Source organism: Sminthopsis crassicaudata, chromosome 5 (assembly GCF_048593235.1).
Source record: "Sminthopsis crassicaudata isolate SCR6 chromosome 5, ASM4859323v1, whole genome shotgun sequence".
NCBI lineage: Eukaryota > Metazoa > Chordata > Mammalia > Dasyuromorphia > Dasyuridae > Sminthopsis > Sminthopsis crassicaudata.
In genome coordinates, this window is record NC_133621.1 from 104,806,758 (window position 1) to 104,828,281 (window position 21,524).

General features: G+C 36.0%; 1 protein-coding gene across 1 annotated transcript in view; it reads left to right on the plus strand.

Annotated features, from left to right (window-relative positions):
* DGKI (diacylglycerol kinase iota) overlaps positions 1-21,524 on the plus strand; it is a 570,574-nt gene that overhangs the window by 161,026 nt on the left and 388,024 nt on the right. The window contains 1 exon segment of the mRNA XM_074267817.1: positions 17,321-17,416. Within this exon segment, the coding sequence (XP_074123918.1) occupies positions 17,321-17,416 (96 nt within the window).

A 21,524-nucleotide genomic window follows, 5' to 3' on the forward strand; every position in this document is an offset into this window, starting at 1 on the left:
CATCAAACATTGTTCAGCAGGAGCACGGAGCTATGGAAAGAGAACTGGCTTTGTAACCAGAGGACCATAGATTAAAATCTTCCTTTTGTCACTTGTTACTAGTATGATTTTAGGTAAATCTTTTAAGCTTTCTGGATTTCTGTTTCCTCATAAGAAAAACTAGGGGGAGAGGCTAGACTAGATAACTTCTGAGGTTTGTTCAGCCTGACTCCAGGTCTGACTATGGCTGGAAGATGTTTGCTCCTTTAGTGCTTCTAACGCTATCCTATAATAATCTTAAAAAGTTAGGAAGAATTTCTGGGACATATCTAAGATTTTAAGGGAAGTCACGTTGTCTTGAAATAAAACTCATTGATGCCATATGATGGAATGACAATTAGATTTAAAAGTCCAAGTTCAAGTCTTTTCTCTAGCAATTTACTGACTATGTGAGCATGGTGTGATCACTTAGAAGTTCCATAAGTCTCTTCTTATGTAAAAAGAGTATTGGCATGGCACTATCCATCCAATAGTCTCATTGTGAAGAGAGCACTTTTGAAACCTTGAAGCATGTGTCACACTCCCAAGTGTGATCTGAACTGCAAAAAATGTAATTGGGAAATATTTAACAAAATAAATAAAAATATAGTAAAACATAGATGATGATTAAAATGTGGTTTTCTAAGTCAGTATGCAGTACATAGGGATCCTTACATATGGTTCAGTGGACCTTGTTTCTATTTGTTTGGCACTATCTTTTAAAAATACTATTTAAGTGTGAGCTATTATTTGTCTTTAGAAAGTTATTTTAGAAAAAAAATGATAATTTTGTTTTATAGTTGAAAGGAAGAGCAAGTTCTGCCTAGTCAGTTTGTAGTTTCATATGCAATCATCTTTTTATTGGATTATGTTGTAGAAATGCTTGTTTTATTCCATAAATTAAAAATTAGATTAAAAAAATAAAAATTGGTTATTTGGAGGGGCATGATCTTCCCTAATCACCTGAAACTAGAATTAGATTATTAGTTTGTTTTGGGAAATCTAAAATGAGGATGGAGGAGAATTTTTAATTCTTTAGGAACTTTAGGATGAGGATAATGTGAGAATTAACTTCATAATTCCTAAACTCATGTGTATGTGCTTACTGAAGCACAAACACTTATACCATAAGAAAGAGAATATATTGAATATTATTATAAACTGAATCTCACAAGACTATTTCACTATGATTGCAAAATATTTAATATATATTATCTTTTTTGAGCCTCAGAACAATATTCTGAGATAGGTGGTATACTGTAATAATTTTTTTTTCCCAGATAAGCAAAGGGTGGTTCACAGAGATCAAATGATTTGTCCTGGTGTCATGACTAATAAGTATCATGCTTGGGATTTGAACCTCTGCTTTCTGACTCTGTCTAGTCTTATTTCCATTCCATTTCACTATTTTTCTTTATGATGAATATATAATTTATTTATTAAGTATGACAAATTTCCAGGTCCTGTGCAGATATTTGGTTGATATTTGGTACAATTGTACACTGAATATTATTCCATTAGGAAACTTGAATCCTGATTTTAAAAAATTATTGGCTAGACAAATATTTTCACCATTAGAATATTTACTGTTATGAACTATGACTCATTTGTCATGCTTTCAGATGCATTTCTGTATTGCCCAGGGGTTGGGATGAAAAACTCACTCAGGGCTGAGAAAGCTAAGATGTCAAAAAATCAGAAGGATGCAATGCCAGTGAAATTCTGATTCTACAGAAAGCCCTTTCAGGGTCTTTTAACTGTGACCTCGTGGTTGTGAGTAGGCTGGGTAAGGAATGGGATGTTGGTGGAGGCTTCATCCCTCCTTTTAGGCAGTCATGTTCTAGACAGGGTTGGCTGCTAGGTATAAATATAAATTGATCCAGCATGGTCATGGAGGCATGGTCCAGCCTCCTTGAATCTATGTGCCATATCTTTGCTTGTCATGGCATTTCTTCTTCATCTTGTTTTGTAAAAATTTTTTTTTGCCTCAGCTCTTATGCCTCTTCCTCCATGAAGCAGACAAATATTATCTTCTATAGGAAGCTTTCCAGTTTTCTTCACTCTCACCCCAGCTGCTAGAGTCTTCTCTCCGGATGCATTCCATCAATTCCAAATGTATCTTTTATTTACTTTCAGCAATTTTCTCCCTCAGCACTTAGCATTGGCTTGGCACATAATAAGCATTTAATAGATACTTACTGACTGAATGATTGACTGATGAAGCCTTACCCCACCCTACTCCTAGCTCTTTTTCAAGTTTTATTAGATCTCTTTTCTTGACTTCTCTTTTTATCTTTCTAAGGTAAAGACTAAGCTACTCAAGAAAATCCACTTCTTCCCTATGATATCTAGTATAAAATAGGAACTACTTTTCTTGACTTTTAAAGCCCATCATAGTCTGTCTCAAGTTTATGTTTACAGACTCATTTCATAGTGTTATTCCAAATGACATCTTCCCATAAAATGATATCCAGATATCTGCACCCCCTCAACCCAACTAACCTCTTCACTTCCATTTATCTCTTAGAAACCATCATTTTTTTTTCTGAAATCCAATTCTGCTGTTTTGAGACCTAGGAAAGCTTTAAAAGTCCAAGATTTCCCTCCTACTTCATCCAGAACCATTGCCAGTCATCTTGATCTATGTTTTGTCAATGACTGGAGGAGAAAGTGAGGCTGGTGCCTTTTAGTAGCTCTGCCTCACTCAAATCCGATTTACTTGCAAGTCAAGACATCACTTTGTGATGTCATTTGCCTTCTTCAAGAAACAAGACAAGAAAACGCCAACAATCTGCTTTTCTTCATCTCGTTAGCTGTCCTTATTTACTTCCTTTTCAAATGAACTCATATGCATATATTGACATGCTTCAGTCCACAACTTTGTAAAATGTGAACTCACTGAGAGCAGGAATTTGGGGGGAGGCTTTGAATTTGGATCCCCATTATCTAACATGGTACCTTGCATTGAATTGTTTGATGTTCTTGTTCCCTCTTCTCTCTTCTATTATAAACTCTTTGCAGGTAAGTATTATGTCATTTTTGCTTCCCTTTTTACCCTCCCATAGGTCCCAGTAGAGTTTTATGGCCTTAAGTGATTCTCAGTAACATATTATTATACTGATGAAATCTATACCACTGAATCAGGCAAAAAAGAAATTATTTGGAAGGTGATAGGTAGGACTTCAGCACTTTTCATTTATGACTTGACTTTCTGATAATTTGATTGTTCCAAAAGTGGAGAAGGTAATAAAAACAAATTTTATTTTGGATATGAATCTCAGCAAGAGGAAAGAACTGGTGTTTGGGTTCATTGACTTAATGCAAATGAGGAGAGATAACCACTCCATCTTAAAATTTGTACTAGGAAAAAGAAGTAAATTGGCAAATATTCAAATATGAAGTCTAGTTTTTGGGAGAGCAGATTTCAAAGGGTTCAGAAGAAAAACAATTTGAATTTATGGGTTAAAATTCTACAAAGGAAGTTACTCAAGGAGGGATGGAAAACTGTTAAGAATGTAATTTTAAAAACACAAAGATAAATAACTAGTGAGGAAAAAGGGGGATTTTCTGAAAAGACTGGTATGGATGCACAGGTAACTCGCCAACCAACTTAGATTTTGAAGGGTACATATATAAAAGACAGAAACAAGGGCAGTAATGGAGTATAAGTACAAATGGAGAATAAGTACAAAAACATGACACAGCCCTATAGCAGCAGTGTTGGGAGTACTGGAACACAGAATGAGCTAGCGAGAAAAGCTAAGGAAAATAGAAAAGCTTTTTTTTTTTTTTTTTTTTTTTTTTTTTTTTTTATAAAAGTTATATGGAGGAAAAAAGAGGATCAAAAAAGGGATAAGACAGATAATTAGTCTAAATGGTCCTATGATAACAGGTGATAAAGAGAACAGAGCTCTTGAACTTTCATTTTGCTTCTATTTTCTCCACTAGAGAGACTGATCTTTGGCTTGGGAAAAATAGAAAGAAAATGCCTAATAGGAATTTGATTACTGAGATAAGTATAGAGAGAAAAGAAGAGCTTCTATCTCCTTACTGCATTCAACTCAGTAGGTTCTGATGAACTGTATCCTTAGGTACTCCCAGAACTGACACATCTTTGAAAGATCTTTGATCTTTGAAAGATCATAGAGAATAGAAGACCTATCTCAGAATTGGAAGACAGATGTCCTGATTTTGAAAAGGGCTTGGGGAAAGAGAAGAAAATCTATGAACTACTTTGATTCCTGGATAAACTCCAGAATGTATTGTTAAAAGTATGTTGAATGAACATCTAGCAAAGAAGTGATGATCATCAAGAACTAGTATGGCTTCATCAAGATCAAGCCATGCTGTTCTTGCTTTATTTCTTTTTTGAACAGGATTACAAGACAGATAGATCAAGGAAATGCTGTAAACTTTATAGGATCATACATTTAAAACTAGAAGTAATTATAGAGAACATTGATATCCTGGAGAATATCCAGAGGAGTACTACTAGACTGATGAGGGGCTTTGAGTTTACACCTTGTGTTTATTCTGGAGAATAGAAGTCATAAGCTCCTTTTAAGTATTTAAAGAATTATCATTTAGAAAAGGGAGCATACTTTAAAAAGTTAGTCCTAGAGGGGAGAGCTAGGATTAATGGAAAGAAGTAGCAGAAGCAAATTTGGAATTCATCTATCTATCTGTCTATTTATCTATATATTTTAACAATTAGAACTGTTAAAAGGAAAATGGACTTACTCTTTTGTAAACTCCCTCTCACAGTAGGTCATCAAGTAAAAATTGGATTACTGCTTATCCAATACTGAAGAAAGAACTCTTATTCATGTATGAGTGGACTAGATCAAAGCTCCTTATACTGTGTTATAACCCCTTTGAGATCTTATAATTGAATGTGGGGATCATGAAGAATTTGGTGACAGTAAAAAGTATCAAATGTTCCACCAAGATTTAATTGTTTATATAAAAATAAATAAGCATATCTATCTCATTAGTATGCAAATTTGCTTTCATCTTTAATAAATAAATATTAAATAAATATAGATAGATAGATAGATAGATAGATAGATAGATAGATATACATATACCAAAAAATTGTTTTAAAATAAGTTTCTTTATTATTTGTCATCAGTAAATGTTTGCCAGGATCATGTAAAAATTTCTTGGGCAAAAAGGAGATGTGAGTGGAAAAAGTATTAGAAGCCTTGGATTTGAAGACCTCTGAATTCCTTTCTAACTCCATGCTGTGAATCCATGGTCATATTTTTCTTTTTGAAATGTTATTTACTACATTTCCCTTTTGACATTTTTCTTTTTTGTTTTGTTATATTTATTTAAAGGAAAATAATTTTTAACAATGGTGACATTGGCATTCTAGGTTGATAAAGCTCTTCCTTTCTGGTCATCTCATTGTGACATTCACCTCTTTCTGAAGGAGTTAAACCTTGAAGCTCTAGGGGAAACAGGCCAAATTGCCAGACAAAAAACAAAGAAGGGTCAGAGGAGAAACAAAAAGAATTATGTCCTGGGTTGGAATCTGTATTTCAGGTTTTGAGGGAGTTACTCATTTGTAATTATGCCCACTCTACTGATAATCATGTATTTTAATAAATTTGATGTGCTTCCATCGTATTGGGAATGAAATTTGTACAACGCTCATTGCTGTTTGAATATTGTTGCAAGATGTAGCAGATAGTCTTTCACTCCTTTCCCATTGTGATTGTTCCATAGCTGGCCTAAAAATGAATTAGGACTATAGCTGTGGCTACCAATGTCATTCCAAAGAGCTTTAATCTTAAACTTCCTCCACTGTTACCCCATTTATCCTTCCATATCAGAAAACTTCTTCCAACTCAGAGAACTATGAAAAATACATCAACACCAAATAAAAATCCAAGATTCTAATTACAGACTCCCTTACCTTTTCCTGTTCTCCCTCCTATTGCTATTTCTAAAAAAAGGGGCCTCTCCCTGACAGGTAGGGAGATAGCATAATTTGGATGCTTACTCAGGTTAGTTCAGGAACAAGATTGGGGAAACAAAGTCTCAGTGCTGGGATTGGCTTAAAGTGGGTTATGAAACTAGGGCATCTTATCTTTAGAAACCTTGAATGAAAAGTCAGGAGGAGGAAGGGTTTTTTTAAACGTGTCTGTTCTCATTTCAGCTCTCTTTCAGGTGGCAAGCCCAAGGAGACCTGAGCTTGCTTTTCAGGCTTTGGGCCCTGACTTTTCTGTCACTAGCTCTTTTGACTTCAGGGTAGATTAAAGCCAGCCAAGCAAATTCCTGTGATATTTGGCCCTTGGATAGAGCCCTGATGAGTAGAAGTTGAATAGATTGGTGTGATCTTTATGACTTAATTGAACTGATCAGTGATCCTGAGAGAGGGGAGAAAGAGAGGTGGAGGATACACACATCCACGTGCTCAGGTACACACACACACACACACACACACACACACACACACACACACACACACACACCCTCCCTCTCCCTCTCTCTCTCTTAGTTATCCAGCAGCATCAGCTAATAGGGAAATGTCTAGATCCTGAGGGGCAGCTAGGTGGAACAGTGGATCTTTCAGAAGTCTCATCTTTCTATATTCAAATCTGGCCTTGGACAAAAGCTATGTGACAGTGGACAAGTCACTTAATTTCGCTTGCCTCAGTTTCTTCATCTGTAAAATGAGCTGGAGAAAGAAATGCTGGTATGATATGGGGAAAGAGTACTGCAGCTCTCAGACAGGGGAGACCTGAATTTGAATCCAAAAATAAAATTAAATAAAATAAAAAAGTTATTACCAAATATCCATTTTGTAATTTCTTTCTCATCAGTTAAAACAAAAACAAAAACAAAAACAAAAACAAAAGAAAACTATTGCCCTAAGCTTTTAATTTGTCATATATATTTCTTATGAGCATAATAAAACCACATTTTAGTCTCTTTTCTTCTATTTCTTGTTTTTCATAGGATATATTTATATGCAGTTAGTTGGTTCAATAGATAGTATTGGGTCTGGAACCAAAAAGACCTTAGTTTGAAACTTGCCTCAGACTCTAATTATGTAGTCCTGAATATCATTTCAATCTCTCCTAGCCTCTACTTCCTTAAAATGCTACATACATTCTTGCAAATGCTACTCCTCTTTTCTTCCCCCTTCCCTTTTCCTTTTTCTTCTTTATCCTTCCATTTCTCCTCTTCCTTCTCTTTCTCCTCTTACAACCACAACTTCTAACCCCACCATCACCAGAGCAGGAATGAATTCACTACCATAATATAATGGCGTGGTAGTAATAGTAGTGTTCATGTTGGTATTAGGTGTTGGTGCTTATCCTCCTAGTCATTTCCTCTCATGCCTCTCAAATTTAGGCAAGGTTCATCTCATAATTTGTTTTCCAAAAGTTTTTCTGTTCATTTAACTGGCATATAGACATATAGAGCATATTTTCCTGTAGAAGAAAATTTTTAAATGATGAGTGGCTCTATCCCACCCACAAAAAATGTCTTTTATTCATCATAGATTTAAGTCTTCTGATATTAACAGACAATTTTCAGATGAAATTAAAACTATTTCTAATCATATGAGAAGGTGCTCTAAATCACTATTGATCAGATAAATGTAAATTAAGACATCTCTAAGATACCACTACACACCTCTCAGATTGGCCAAGATGACAGGAAAAGAAAAGGATGAATGTTGAATGGGATGTGGGAAAACTGGGACACTGATACATTGTTGGTGGAATTGTGAACAGATACGGCCATTCTGGACAGCAATTTGGAACTATGTTCAAAAAGTTATCAAATTGAATATACCTTTTTCATCCAGCAGTGTTTCTACTGGACTTATATCCCAAAGAGATCTTAAGAGGAGGAGGGGTCCTACTGTGTAAAGATGTTTGTGACAGCCCTTTTCATAGTAGCAAGAAACAGCCAGTAGTGGCTGAATAAGATATAGTATATGAATGTTATTGAATATTATTGTTCTGTAAGAAATGATCAGGAGGATGATTTTAGAAAGGCCTGGAAAGACTTATATGAAATGACGCTAAATGAAATGAACAGAACCAGGAAATCATTGTGTACTGTAGCGAGCTGTCGTCTCCAGAAGCTGCCGGATCGCTCTCTGGGAAGAGATCTGCTGTGTCTACTCAAATCTCTCCAACAGATTCTTCTTCCTGTATGAACCGTTGTCTCCAGGCAGTTGCTGTTAACTCTTGTCCAGAGAAGTGACTTCCCTTCCTGCAGAGAGCCCCGTCAAGCCTGATGCAATGCAGAGTCTTCTTCTATCAATCCTGGCTCTGAATCTCCTCCAGCTCTTATCCTTCTCCAGGCTGACTAACTTTCCCACTGTTGTCTCTTTTATCCTCCCAGAGAATGGGCGTGGGATAATGTAAGGGCTTCTGGGAAGAATCACTTCAGCCAATGAGCTTGCTCCTTCTATCAAGTCAACCTGAGTTCTCATCTTGTAATTGTCCAGACAACCTGAATTCTCACCTTGTCACTATCCAGACAACCTGAGTTCTCACCTAGTAATCCTAACATCTCCCCCTTTCTTTTGATTTAGAACATAGGACAGTCATGACCTTGAAACATAAATCCATCAATATGGGAAGTATTACACATAATTACATAAATTACATAAGCACATAGTAACATAGTTACATAACACATGCTAGAAGTATATGACAAATAACATAATCAAATAATCATAAATTGAAAATTTATAAATGTCCATAAGTCCATTGTCCATTAGTCTCATCTTGTGTGAGGAAGTCCAATGATTCCTGCTAGTTTTAAAGTTTTTTAACAGTCTTTTTATTAGCCATGCTCTTTCGGTGTAAGATGTTTCTTAGATCTTCTCCTTTATTTTGAGGTTTTTCTCTTTTTCTGTCTCTCTCTGATGGACAAGGCGAATATGACTCATTGGCACCCATCTGATTCCTTCTCCTGCTGAAGAACAAACCCTCTCCCCCAGGCAGTTAACCTATCTGGTCCCTTCCATTCACCACTGAAGTGGTTCTTCCCAGAAGCCCTTGCATTATCCCACGCCCATTCTCTGGGAGGATAAAAGAGACAACAGTGGGAAAGTTAGTCAGCCTGGAGAAGGATAAGAGCTGGAGGAGATTCAGAGCCAGGATTGATAGAAGAAGACTCTGCATTGCATCAGGCTTGACGGGGCTCTCTGCAGGAAGGGAAGTCACTTCTCTGGACAAGAGTTAACAGCAACTGCCTGGAGACAACGGTTCACTACAGGAAGAAGAATCTGTCGGAGAGATTTGAGTAGACACAGCAGATCTCTTCCCAGAGAGCGATCCAGCAGCTTCTGGAGACAACAGCTCGCTACATTTGGCGCCCAACGTGGGGCAAGGACTTTTGCTTATCCTGCAGAAGCTCTTATCCTTCTCCAGGCTGACTAACTTTCCCACTGTTGTCTCTTTTATCCTCCCAGAGAATGGGCGTGGGATAATGCAAGGGCTTCTGGGAAGAACCATTTCAGCCAATGAGCTTGCTCCTTCTATCAAGTCAACCTGAGTTCTCACCTTGTAATTGTCCAGACAACCTGAATTCTCACCTTGTCACTATCCAGACAACCTGAGTTCTCACCTAGTAATCCTAACAGTGTACATATTAATATTATCCGGTGATCAATTCTGATGAACGTGACTCTTTCCAACAATGAGATGATTGATGCCAGTTCCAATGATCTTGTGATGAAGAGAGCCATTTACCCCCAGAGAGAGGACTGAGGGAACTGAATGTGAATCACAACATAGCATTCTCACTCTTTTTGTTGTTGTTCGCTTGCATTTTGTTTTCTTTCTCATTTACTTTCTATTTTTATCTCATTTCTGCAGCAAGAGAATTATATAAATGTGTTTATATGTATTGAATTTAACATATATTTTAACATGTTTAATATATATTGAATTGCTTGTCCTCTAGGGGAAGGGATGAGGAGGAAGAAGGAAAAAATCTGAAACACAAGGCTAGGCAAGGGTCAATGTTATCCGTGCATGTGTTTTGAAAATAAAAAGCTTTATAAAAAAAGATCTGTGTTCTAATCAACCTAGATCTACCCTCTCCCACTCCCCAAAGACTCTTTCCTATAAGTTTATTTATCTTCCTTCCCATACCCCCTACACCTGAACTCCTTTCCCCTTTCCCCTTAGCTATTGCTCTTCAGTAGGGAGAAAGCTGGGCATATTTACTCACTTATATAGGAATCTGGTTTACAAAGCATAGTTCTCCCCAAAACCCTGTCAGAAAGGCACTAATGAATTCACACTTGTTGTGTGAATGACTAATACCACAGCTCAGCAAAACTCCCTGGCTTTATTGCTTACCATAGTATGACTTGGAAAAATAAGTTCATTTATTTGGACTTCAAATTCCTCATATGGAAATGATGGAGTTGGACCTGATGATTTCCAAGGTCCATTCCAGCTAGAGATTTTAATGTAGCTAATGTTTATATTGTGCACTATAATTTATAAGTGTTTTCCTCATAACCATTCTGTAAAGTTTTTTTTTCCAATTTGTAGATTGTTTCTCTGATATTGGTTAACTTTTATATCAGGAAACTGGATCTGCCTAAGTGTCTGGCCTTGGTGTCAGTTGTCTGTATTTTAGAGTTTCTCCCCTTCATCTTCATTTGCTGTTTAGTTATTAAAGTCCTGTCTGACTCTTTGTGACCCTATTTAGGATTTTCTTGGCAAAGATACTGATTTGCCATTTCCTTCCCTGGCTCATTTGAGGCAAGGGATTGACTTAACCCATATAGCTAGTAAGTGTCTGAAGCCACATTTGAACTCAGGATTTCATTGTGCCAACTAGTTGTCCATCTACTTTCGAATCTACAGACTATCTGGAAAATGCATGATTTGTTCACAGTGACTCCTGTGTCAGTAATAACAGAGGCAATGATATATGCACATGTTTGAAGGGATAAAAGGGCATAAATACATAATTCAATGGTTGCCTGTATACAACAATCCCAAACAGATACATTAAAGAAAAACGATTGTTTATTTAAGAAAACCATATAGGACAAGGTCCCATTAAGCTGGCCTACAACTTTTAAGGATTTCTGGATGAATCATCAGTTTTTTGACCAAAATATTAGGAGTGAAGACAAGAAACAAGGAGGTGGAGATTTTAAAAGTTAAAATGTTAGTAACTATTTCTAATTGAAAGTCAGATTGGAAATGAAGATAAGGCACTTGTGATGTGAGCTCCTACTGTAATCCAAAGGGGAAATCATAATTTAGTTATGAAGATAGGACTTCCAACCCTTCAAGAGAATTTCTCTTGCCTAATGCTAAGTTCAGCTTATTCCCTTCCTTTCCTTTCTATTCATTCTTTTTTTTCTCCTATCTTATTTTTCTTCCTTCTTTAATTTCTCTTGGTATTTCTTTTTGTCTTTCTTTCACAGCTGTCATATATACCAGGGTTATTTATGCATTTTTGGATCATACAGGCCTATTAGCAAAACTTTTTGAGCCTTCCCTCTAAATGTGCAGACATATGCAAAATATTTGCAAAAAAAAGTTTTTTCAGTATTAATAATCATGTAGAAGGGCAGCTAGGTGGCATAGTGGATAGAGCACCAGCCCTGAAGTCAGGAGGACCTGAGTTCAAATGTGACTTTAGACACTTAACACTTCCGAGCTGTGTAACGCTGGGCAAGTCACTTAACCCCAATTGCTTCAGTGAAAAACAAACAAAAATAATCATGTAGATTAGAGGTGTCAAACACACTGTGACTACAACACCCCCTAATGATGTCCTGACCAGATTAAAAATAATTGAGAAGTATTTAATGAAATAAATGAAATACAATATAAAATAGATAAAGTTAATGTATGGTTTTCAAAGTCATATGTCAAATATCTTTCTAAAAGGTTTATTAGTTTCTAATTCTATTTGAATTTGACATCACTGATATAGATTTTATAATATGCATCAAACAGAAGATTAAAAAGGATGAGTTTAAAAGAGATGAAGTAGTACTTGATCCTCTATAGAATAGAGAGCAGTGATATTTATTGAATAAGGGAGTGAGATGATCAGATCTGCTTAGTTTGCCAAATCATTTTGGCAGCTATGTAAGAAGGTGGATTAAAGAGAAGATAGGTTTGAAGTCGGGAGAATATTTAGAGAGTTTTGACAGCAGTGAAGATGAGAGGGGATGAAGGTTTGAACTAGGGTGGTTTCTGGGTGACTTGAAGGAAAGAGTCAGATAAGAGAGAAATAGAGGAAAGTCACATATGATTTGGCAGCTCATTAGTTATGTAGGTGAGGAAGTTCTAGATGACTTGTCTGCACCAACACAGAACATATACAGAAGGATTGTTAATATTGCTATCAAGTTAACTCTTCCATTATTACCGCCACCATCATCAGGACCCTCAGGATCACCACCACATTATATCACTGCATTTGCTTCTTAAAGAAAAATTTTGGGACCATTGTAATGGTGTTAGAGCACTATTTTAATGAAAAGAATGATTATTTTGTGAAATGCAGGTGAGAAGATAATATATTTCAGGCATAAGGAATGGCCAGTATAAATGCATATGAGTGGTAGATGGAGTTTTGTGTTTGAGGAACTGAGAGAACTGGGGACAGGTTATGAAGGGCTTTAAAAGTTTAACAGAAGAACTTACATTTTATGTGGGAGGCAATAGGGAGCTGCTAGAGTTAATGGAGCAAGGAAATGACATGGTCAGATCCCAATGACACTTGCACAGCTGCTGTGGGGAGCAATTAGCTTAGACTATAACCATCCTAAGAGGCTCAGAAAGGGGAAACCAGAGAGCTAATCCAGCAGAGGGAGAGAAGCACCAGTGGATCGTCTGAGGAGAAGGGCACTTGGAGTTGTTTTGGAAACAACTTCTTGGATTGGCTATCACAGTGAGATGCAACCTGTCTTCCTATTCTCCAACTGGTTAATCAGATCTTGGCCCTCATTTTAGAAGGTCAAGAACAAAGGCCCTTCTTTAAAAATTTTTAAAATAGTATTTTATTTTCCCCAATACACGTAAAGATAGTTTTCAACATTCATCTTTGCAAAACCTTGTGTTCCAAATTTTTCACCTCCCTTTCCCCTTCCCAAGATGGCAAGCAATCCAATATTGGTTAAACATATGCAATTCTTCTAAACATACTTCCATATTTGTCATGCTGAGCAAAAAAAAAATCAGATCAAAACATGAAAAAGGAAAAAACAAACCACCACCAACAAAAAAAAGTGAAAATGCTGTGCTTCAATTCAAATTCAGTCTTCATAGTTCTCTCTGAATGTGGATGGTACTTTCCATAATTGATACAATTCCATATTGGAATTGTCTTGAATCATCTCAATTGATCACCATGCAATTTTGTTATTACTCTGTACAATATTCTCTTGGTTCTACTCATTTCACTTAGTATCAGTTCATGTGAGTTTCTTCAGGCCTCTTTGAAATCATCCTACTGATAATTCTTATAGAACAATAATATTCCATTACATTCATATACCAAAACTTGTTCAGCCATTTTCCAACTGATGGGCATCCACTCAGTTTCCCATTCCTTGCCACCACAAAAAGAGCTGGTACAAACATTTTTGCACATGTGGGTCCTTTCCCCCTTTTTATACACTTTGGGATATACACTCAGGAGAGACAGTACTGGATCAAAGACTATGCAGTTTGATAGCCCTTTGAGCATAGTCCCACATTCACAAATTGGTTGGATCATTTCACAACTCCACCAACAATGCATTAGTAAGAACAAGGGCTCTTCTGACAATGTACTTGTGATGTAAATGATGTTGTAGTGATGGTGATAATGATAGTAATAATAGAAGAGATAAATTGATAGCATTATTAGCAATCCTTCTGTTTATATTCTGTGCTTCTTGTGTTGGTTAGTCATCCAACTTGTAAGCTCTTCTCCTAGAATTCTAATGGAATTTCAGTTACAAGTCATTGTGTACAAGATGACTTCCCTTTTTTCTTGCTCCTCCCTTCTCTTTCCATTGAATTATAATTGGTTCACAGATGGTTTTTAAATAATTCATGTAAGCAACTCAGTTGTGCAGTGGTATAATACAGGACCTCAACTCAAGAAGAAATGAGTTCAAATCTAGCTTCAGATACTTACTAGCTATATGACTCTGGATAAGATACTTTGCCTCTGTCTCAGTTTCCTCAACTATGAAATGGGAGTAATAACAGTACCAGCCTCACAGGGTTGTTGTGAAGATCTTTATAAGATATTATTTGTGAAGCACTTAGTATGGTGCCTAGTGCATAGTAGGCACTATGTAAATATATATATTCCCTTTCTCTCTCCTTTAAATAAGCACTTTATAAGTGCTTACTGTCATGCCAAACCACAGCCAAATTCTTGGGATGGCATCTTTACTAATAAGCAGTTCAATAGGATAAAATCTAAATTATTCTTGAGTCCAAGAACATAAACTTTTAAAGTCTAGGATTGGAGAGACATGGTTGAATATCAATTGATTAAAAAAAAACTTCCTGGGTTTTAATGTATTATAAGCTCAATAATGCACCATTAGTGAGATATGCCAGCCACCCAAAGCTCATGCAGCCTTAGACTACATGCACAATAGAATATAGTGACCACAATATAGTACTAATCCACGGATTTATCCAGAGGTAAATTTGTAGCATTGTGTACAGTTCTAGGCATTATATTTTAGGAAAAACAGTGACAATTAATTCATCCAGAGATGTCTGACCAGGATGATGAAGGGATTTGAAACCATATTGTATGAGGATTGATGGAAGAAGCTAAGTGATTTTTCATCTAGAGAACAGATAATGGGACAATACATAATTGATTTCGTTAATTGTTTGAAGGGCTGTCAAATGGAGGATTAGGTTTGTTCTGCGTTGTTTCAGAGCTGACTTGAATTGAAATTATAGAAAATCAGATGTCATTTCAATATAATGAAGAACTTAAAAATTTGCAAAAAAACTTCTCAAAAAAAATTCTATTCAGAAGTAAACTGGATCTCCCTAGAAAGAAATTAATTAGTTCCTCATCCTTGCAGCTGTTCAAGTAGGGGCTTGATAGCTCTTACTGTGTTCTTATTAAAATGGATCCTAGTTCAGATACAGATTTCACTAGATATCTTAGAGGCCCTTTCAGGCTTTGAGATCTTGCAATTCTATGAAATTCAACAAATGTCTTAAGCATCAATATGTATTCTAGACTGTAAGGGGTTTCTTGTTGGTTCAGTCATGTCTGATTCTTTGTGAACTCTTTTAGGGTTTTCTTGGCAAATAGTAATTTGCCATTTCATTCTCTGGCCCATTTTACAGAAGGGGAAACTGTGACTTGCCCAGGTTCATATAGCTAGTAAGTGACTGAGGCCAGATTTGAACTTCTGTAGCCAATTTCCACAACCCTCCAGGCCTTCCCAAATGAAAATGATTTTGACAGCTTGATAATTGCAAGAGAGTGAGGCTAATGGCCCTAAAGTAAGATTTGAGTTCTCTACTTAAACCCAGAAAATGATTTTGCTTAAAAAAAAAAAACTAACGATATCTTTTCATAAATATGAATTTGAATTGTTTCCATTTCTGTGAGGTGAGAAAATGTTTCACCCACTACTAAACTTCCAGAACCCGAATGAAAACAGATTATTAGGAAAGCCATAGTGTTATTATGTGTACATTTTATGGTTCAAGGTAGCTCAGGTAAAGTTGACTATATGATTTCTTTCAAAGCTACACAATAGTTTAAGCCTCTAGTATAATTATGCCAAAGGGAAAGCATAATAGTAGTTCTGGAGGCAACTAGGTAGCACAGTGTATGTAGATCAATGGGTTTAGAATCTTCCTGATTCTGTCATGAGCCTTCCTGGCTCCTCTTCATGAATTCAAATCCAATCTCAGATACTTCCTTGCTGTATGATTCTGTGCTAGTCATTTAATCCTGTTTGTCTCAGTTTCCTCATCTGTAAAATGAACCAAAAAAGGAAATGGCAAACTACTCCAGTATCCTTGTTAATGAAAAAAAATATTGATTTGGGTTCAAATTCTGTCTTTCTTACTTCTTATTCTGACAACTTGGGCAACCTGTTTCAGCCTCAGATTGTAAAAAGACAAATTGACATCTCAGATTCTTTTGGGGTTTAAATCCATGACATGTGATCATAAAGAAATGAGATTGATTTTTTCGGCATGATTTATGGAATCATTCTCATAATTTTACAGTATATTTTATAGAATGCTTTTATCTTAGTTCATTTTTTCAGGAAATAGGCCTGGTTCAGGTGTCAAGCAGGAATATATAAATTGCTGATGTTTCGTTGCTGTGACCAGCTTTTTCATGGTCTTAAGTTTCCATTTAGCAAGATATGAGAAGGAATATACTTTAGTGGAACTCAACCCTTTAACATAGTTCATGTAGCACTTCAAAAACCCTTCACATTTATTTTGGACAGTGGAATTATACAGTTCTAATGACTTATAGCAGCCCTTCCCTTCAGTCTGGAGCAGATCCAGATATTTTGAAGTAGTGGTGAAAGCTCATAATTTTAGGAGGAATTGAGGAAACACCCATTTAACGTAGTTAAAAATGTCTAACTGAACATCATATCTAAGGAAATATAAGATTGTTGTTGTTTTAAATTAAACATCTTGTTAATGTAATGAATTAAAATAGTTTTATCCAGTAAATATTGCCTCTTTTCTCAGGACAAATAAGCAGTCTGGAGAAGCTTATGGGATCCTTCTTAGAATAATATTTCTAAGTGCATAAAATAAATCTTATAAGATTACAAAAGAAACTATTCATATTGAAATACAGTTGTCAAAATATTATTCCTGTAAGATATTTTGCATTATGCACTATCAACATGAATTTGCTAGGCAAAGACAATTGAATCCATCCACTTTTTGAATTGTGATAGATTTCAAATTAGTGAGGCCCACAAGAATGTGCTAATGACAGATTCCATTGATTCTTTGTACATATGGTTAAAGATACCACTGTTCCTAAAGAGAAGACATCTCAGGGATCTAAGGCTATTGCTGTCCCAAAACAAACACAGTCCTGCAATTCAGCAAATTTGTTTTTCTTCCTTTCTTTGTCAAGAATTTTGGAAGAATTAAGTGGGCAATTTTATAATGTGGTCACATAAGCACTTGCCCATTCATTAATTTTTTTCCTTCAAAATAATATTTAGATTGGGATTTTTTCTTCAGTGTTAGCTCTCATGCCTTCATCTCCCCTCATCCCCCCAAAAAACAACAACAAAATAAAACTGGTCTTTTCTCTCCAGGAAAATGCTGTGAATGGAGAACACCTGTGGCTGGAGACCAACGTCTCAGGAGACCTGTGTTACCTCGGGGAGGAAAACTGTCAAGTCAAGTTTGCAGTGAGTGTTAGCCTCCTACTTTCCTGACCTTTTTGCATTTTTTCCCCTAAAAGAATAATTAATAGATGAGTTAATAGTTAAATGTCATTTGTTATCTCATGGAGTGTAAAGGGGTCAGGGCAAGGGTACAGTCTCCCGGAACCAATGACAGCATAGTATTTAAGAGTTAAGGTCTTTTATGGTTTGATTATTTAACATTTTGTTTTCTACCTTTTACTTTTTGTGACTAAATCAACTGTGTGTGTGTGTGTGTGTGTGTGTGTGTGTGAGAGAGAGAGAGAGAGAGAGAGAGAGAGAGAGAGAGAGAGAGAGAGAGAGAGAGAGAGAGACAGAGAGAGACAGAGAGAGAGAGACAGAGAGAGAGAGACAGAGACAGAGACAGAGACAGAGAGAGGAGAAGGAGGAGAAGGAGGAGGAGGAAGAGAAGGAAGAAGAGGAGGAGGAGGAGGAGGAGGAGGAGGAGGAGGAGGAGGAGGAGGAGGAGGAGGAAGAAGAGAAGGAAGAAGAGGAGGAGGAGGAGGAAGAGGAGGAGGAGGAGGAAGAGGAGGAGGAAGAGGAGGAAGAGGAGGAGGGAGGGAAGGAGGGAGAGATTGATTGAGGGTCTGTGAGGGCACAGAACAAAGTTGAATGACTTAGTCAGAGACTAACTTACATCCTCCATTTGAAGAAACACATAAGCAGAATTTTTATGTGGCTAGGGTGGAATGAGAGTATATAGCTGTGCCTCTCCACAGTGATATGTGCTCTTGTATTAGTGGGGTGGAAAGGAGTAAATGGCTCTAGAGGAACTGAGATGGAGTACCAATTTACTAGAAGCTCTGTAACTTCTGATAGTCTTTGCCTATCTATCATATGAATAATATGCTACACAAATGCCTGTGCTTAAATGAGTTTTAATTATTGTCACATTAAATGGAAAAAGACATAGTTTCTATTAAAAATGTAGCCTTTGTCAGAGAACAACTTGTAAATGTCAGGGGAGTTATAGTCCTTAATGTTTAATTATTAGATATATAATTATACATATTAAAATTATTGATGAGAAAAAAATGTGGAGGAAGATTAGACTAAGTTACTCAGACTAAAGAGAGGCAACATTCCATTCTGTATGGGGCAAAAGATAATACCACCATATCTTAATGCCTCTGAGGATAATTGATATCATACTCTATTTCTTGATGCTTTGAAAAACAAATTATTTAATTTCTCTCTTCTTGACAACAAGAAGAGAAGAAAATATGGGGAGTGGAGTGAAGAGAACAAAGCATTTATTTTTCTACTAAGTAGAGTTTAAGACCTTTCCTTCCTGGAGGAGTTACAAGAAAATCTACAAGTGTTTTTGAAACTCCAAAGCTCCAGAAAGTTGAAGCAGGAGTCATAAATTATATACATCTAGCAAAAACTTTGATTTTGAGTGAAAAAATTTGTGGGTCTAGAGAAGAAACAGAATTAGTATAGATTAGTTTGTTAAGCTTAAGAAGGTCAGCTAAATGCCTGAGTGCATAGAATATAAGAACTGCAGCAGGAAAATTCAAATGCATTTTGAAATACTTTTTAGTTATATGACTGAGCAAGCCATTTAACTCTGTCTCAGTTCTTTTATCTGTAAAATGAATATAATAATTAAGTACGCTCACTCCAGGGTTGTTGTGAGGATCAAATAAGATAATATTTGCAAATCTTTTCAACCAAAGTCCCTGGTACACAGTAAATGTTTAAAGAATCCTTGTTTCCTTCCTTCCTTATGTTTAAAGAATAGTAAATGAAGTTTCTATTTTATCTAATGTTTTATAATTTTTTATATCTTGCTTTAAGTGGTGCAATATAGTTAAATATAGTGTTCTTTCACGTTGGGGCTTTTAATTCTACTATACACTTACACTTTTTTTTTTTAGTTTTTAAGAAGCATAACTAATTGGGAAAAAGTGTTTTTTTCAATTAATAACTTTCATGACATAGCTAGTTATTTGCACCATCTTCAAAACATCAACAATCACCTGACAACAGCTTATCCTAACTGGAAGATAAGAATTTAGGAGAAATTAAATAACTTAATTCATCTTGACTTTATAAATCAAATAGTAAGAAAATGGTTTATAAACCATTTGTGGTGGTATGGCAGGGAGATCCACATTCAAATCTACCTCCTACACGTATTAGTTTACCCTTTCTCAGGGCCTCAGTAGGCATTTGGAGAGGGAATTTCCTCACTGGACATTTGTTTAATCCAGTTACACATGTATGTGTAACTTTCTGTTACTTCTTACTTAACTTACTGTTAAATAACTTACTGTTATTTACTTAATTTTCTGTCCTTCTCACAACTGTGTCATAGGATCATACATTTACAACTAAAATGGACCACAGAGACCCTTATGTGTAACTACCTCATTTTACAGATTAGGAGACTGAGGGTTAAGAAAGGTTGTCACTTGTCCAGCATCACACAACTAGTAAATGTCTGAGGGAAGATTTAAACTCAAGACTTTCTAAATACATAGTCATCCCTCCAGTCACTGCACTACCCAGTTTCCATTGAATAAAATATAACTTCAGTAGAATGATATTGTTTAGCAAGGATAATCTTTGGATGTGGAAGACTGATACCTTCATTTTTCTGGGGAAAAAAAAAACAATATCTTAATGCTCAATCCTTAAATATTATACATTTGTTATAAATAATGATATCTACGCAAAACTAGAATTTTGTATCATATAAGACACAAGAAAGTTAATGATGGGGAAAGAGACAGAGACCTGCGTCTCTACTGAGGACAAGTCAGCACTGAAGATCTCTTAGTAATTTTCAATTTAGCAAGCATTTAAGTGTCCAGTACAGCAAAGCACTGGGCTAAGCATGATAGATACTAAGACAGTAAAATCATGGACTTTAGAGGTCCTCTTATCTAACTCCATCATTTTGTCATGTTAAAACATGTAAATAGATAAATAACTAATATTTAGAGGATCAACACATAGGAAAATCAGTAAAGGCTTCTTATAGAATGCCTCGATGGTAAACTGATGCAATTCTAGGGTCAGGATTTAATGTCCTACTTGGAATTTTTGGTCTCCCATAGTATCAGTCCACTGAAGAAGACATGATAATCTGCTTATTTTCCACTAGAATGTGAGTTTCTTAGGACAGGGACTATTTTTGTCTTTCTTTTATCTCTGGCAATTGGCATGGTACCTGACACATGCTCAGTGCCCATTAAATATTTGTTGACTTGACTTACATTAGTTTTGCCACAGATGGTATCTTAGATTAGTCACTGTTTTTTTTCATACTTTTTTAGGCTTGAAGCTACAAGTTGATTTATGTGCAATACTTATATTGACAGTGTTGTGATAACACTACCCCTTTATCCTTATTCATTGCTTTTTTTCATGATCCAGGTGCTTAATGAAGATGTTCCCATAAGGGAATCAAATTGTAGGCTCATAGGGACCAGAATTCTTCCTAGTTAAATGGACTACAAAAGATGCAATTAGGATTTCTCTCTCTCTTTCTCTCTCCCTCTCCTTCTCCTTTTCCCTCTTCCTCCCCCATTTCTCTCCCTCTTGTTTTTACTCTTCAGTAATTCTGGTAAAATCTCTAAAATAGAGCTTAATTATTGTTCCTTTCTAAGGTTTCTTTTGAAAATATTTTTAAATAAGTTTTTTTCTTTTCAAAATACACACAAAGATAATTTTCAACATTCACCCTTGCAAAACCTTGTGTTCACAATTTTTCTCCCTCTCTTCTACCCCACTCCCCTCCCCTAGACAGCAAATAATCCAATATAGGTTAAACATGTGCAATTCTTCTAAATATGTTTCCTCATTTATCATGTTGCACAAGAAAAATCAGATAAAAAAAGGAAAAAATTAGAAAGAAAAAAAAAACACAAGCAACAACAACAAAAAATGGTAAAAAAATGTTGTGATCCATATTCAGTCCCCATAGTCCTCTTTCTGCATGTGGATGGTTCTCTCCATCACAAGTCTATTGGAATTAGTCTATTGGAATTAGCTTGAATCATCTCAGTGTTGAAAAGAGCCAAGTTTTTTCTTTAGGATGGTCTTCCCCTTACCTACCTCTCTTCAGCCTTTCCTTTTATTCTCC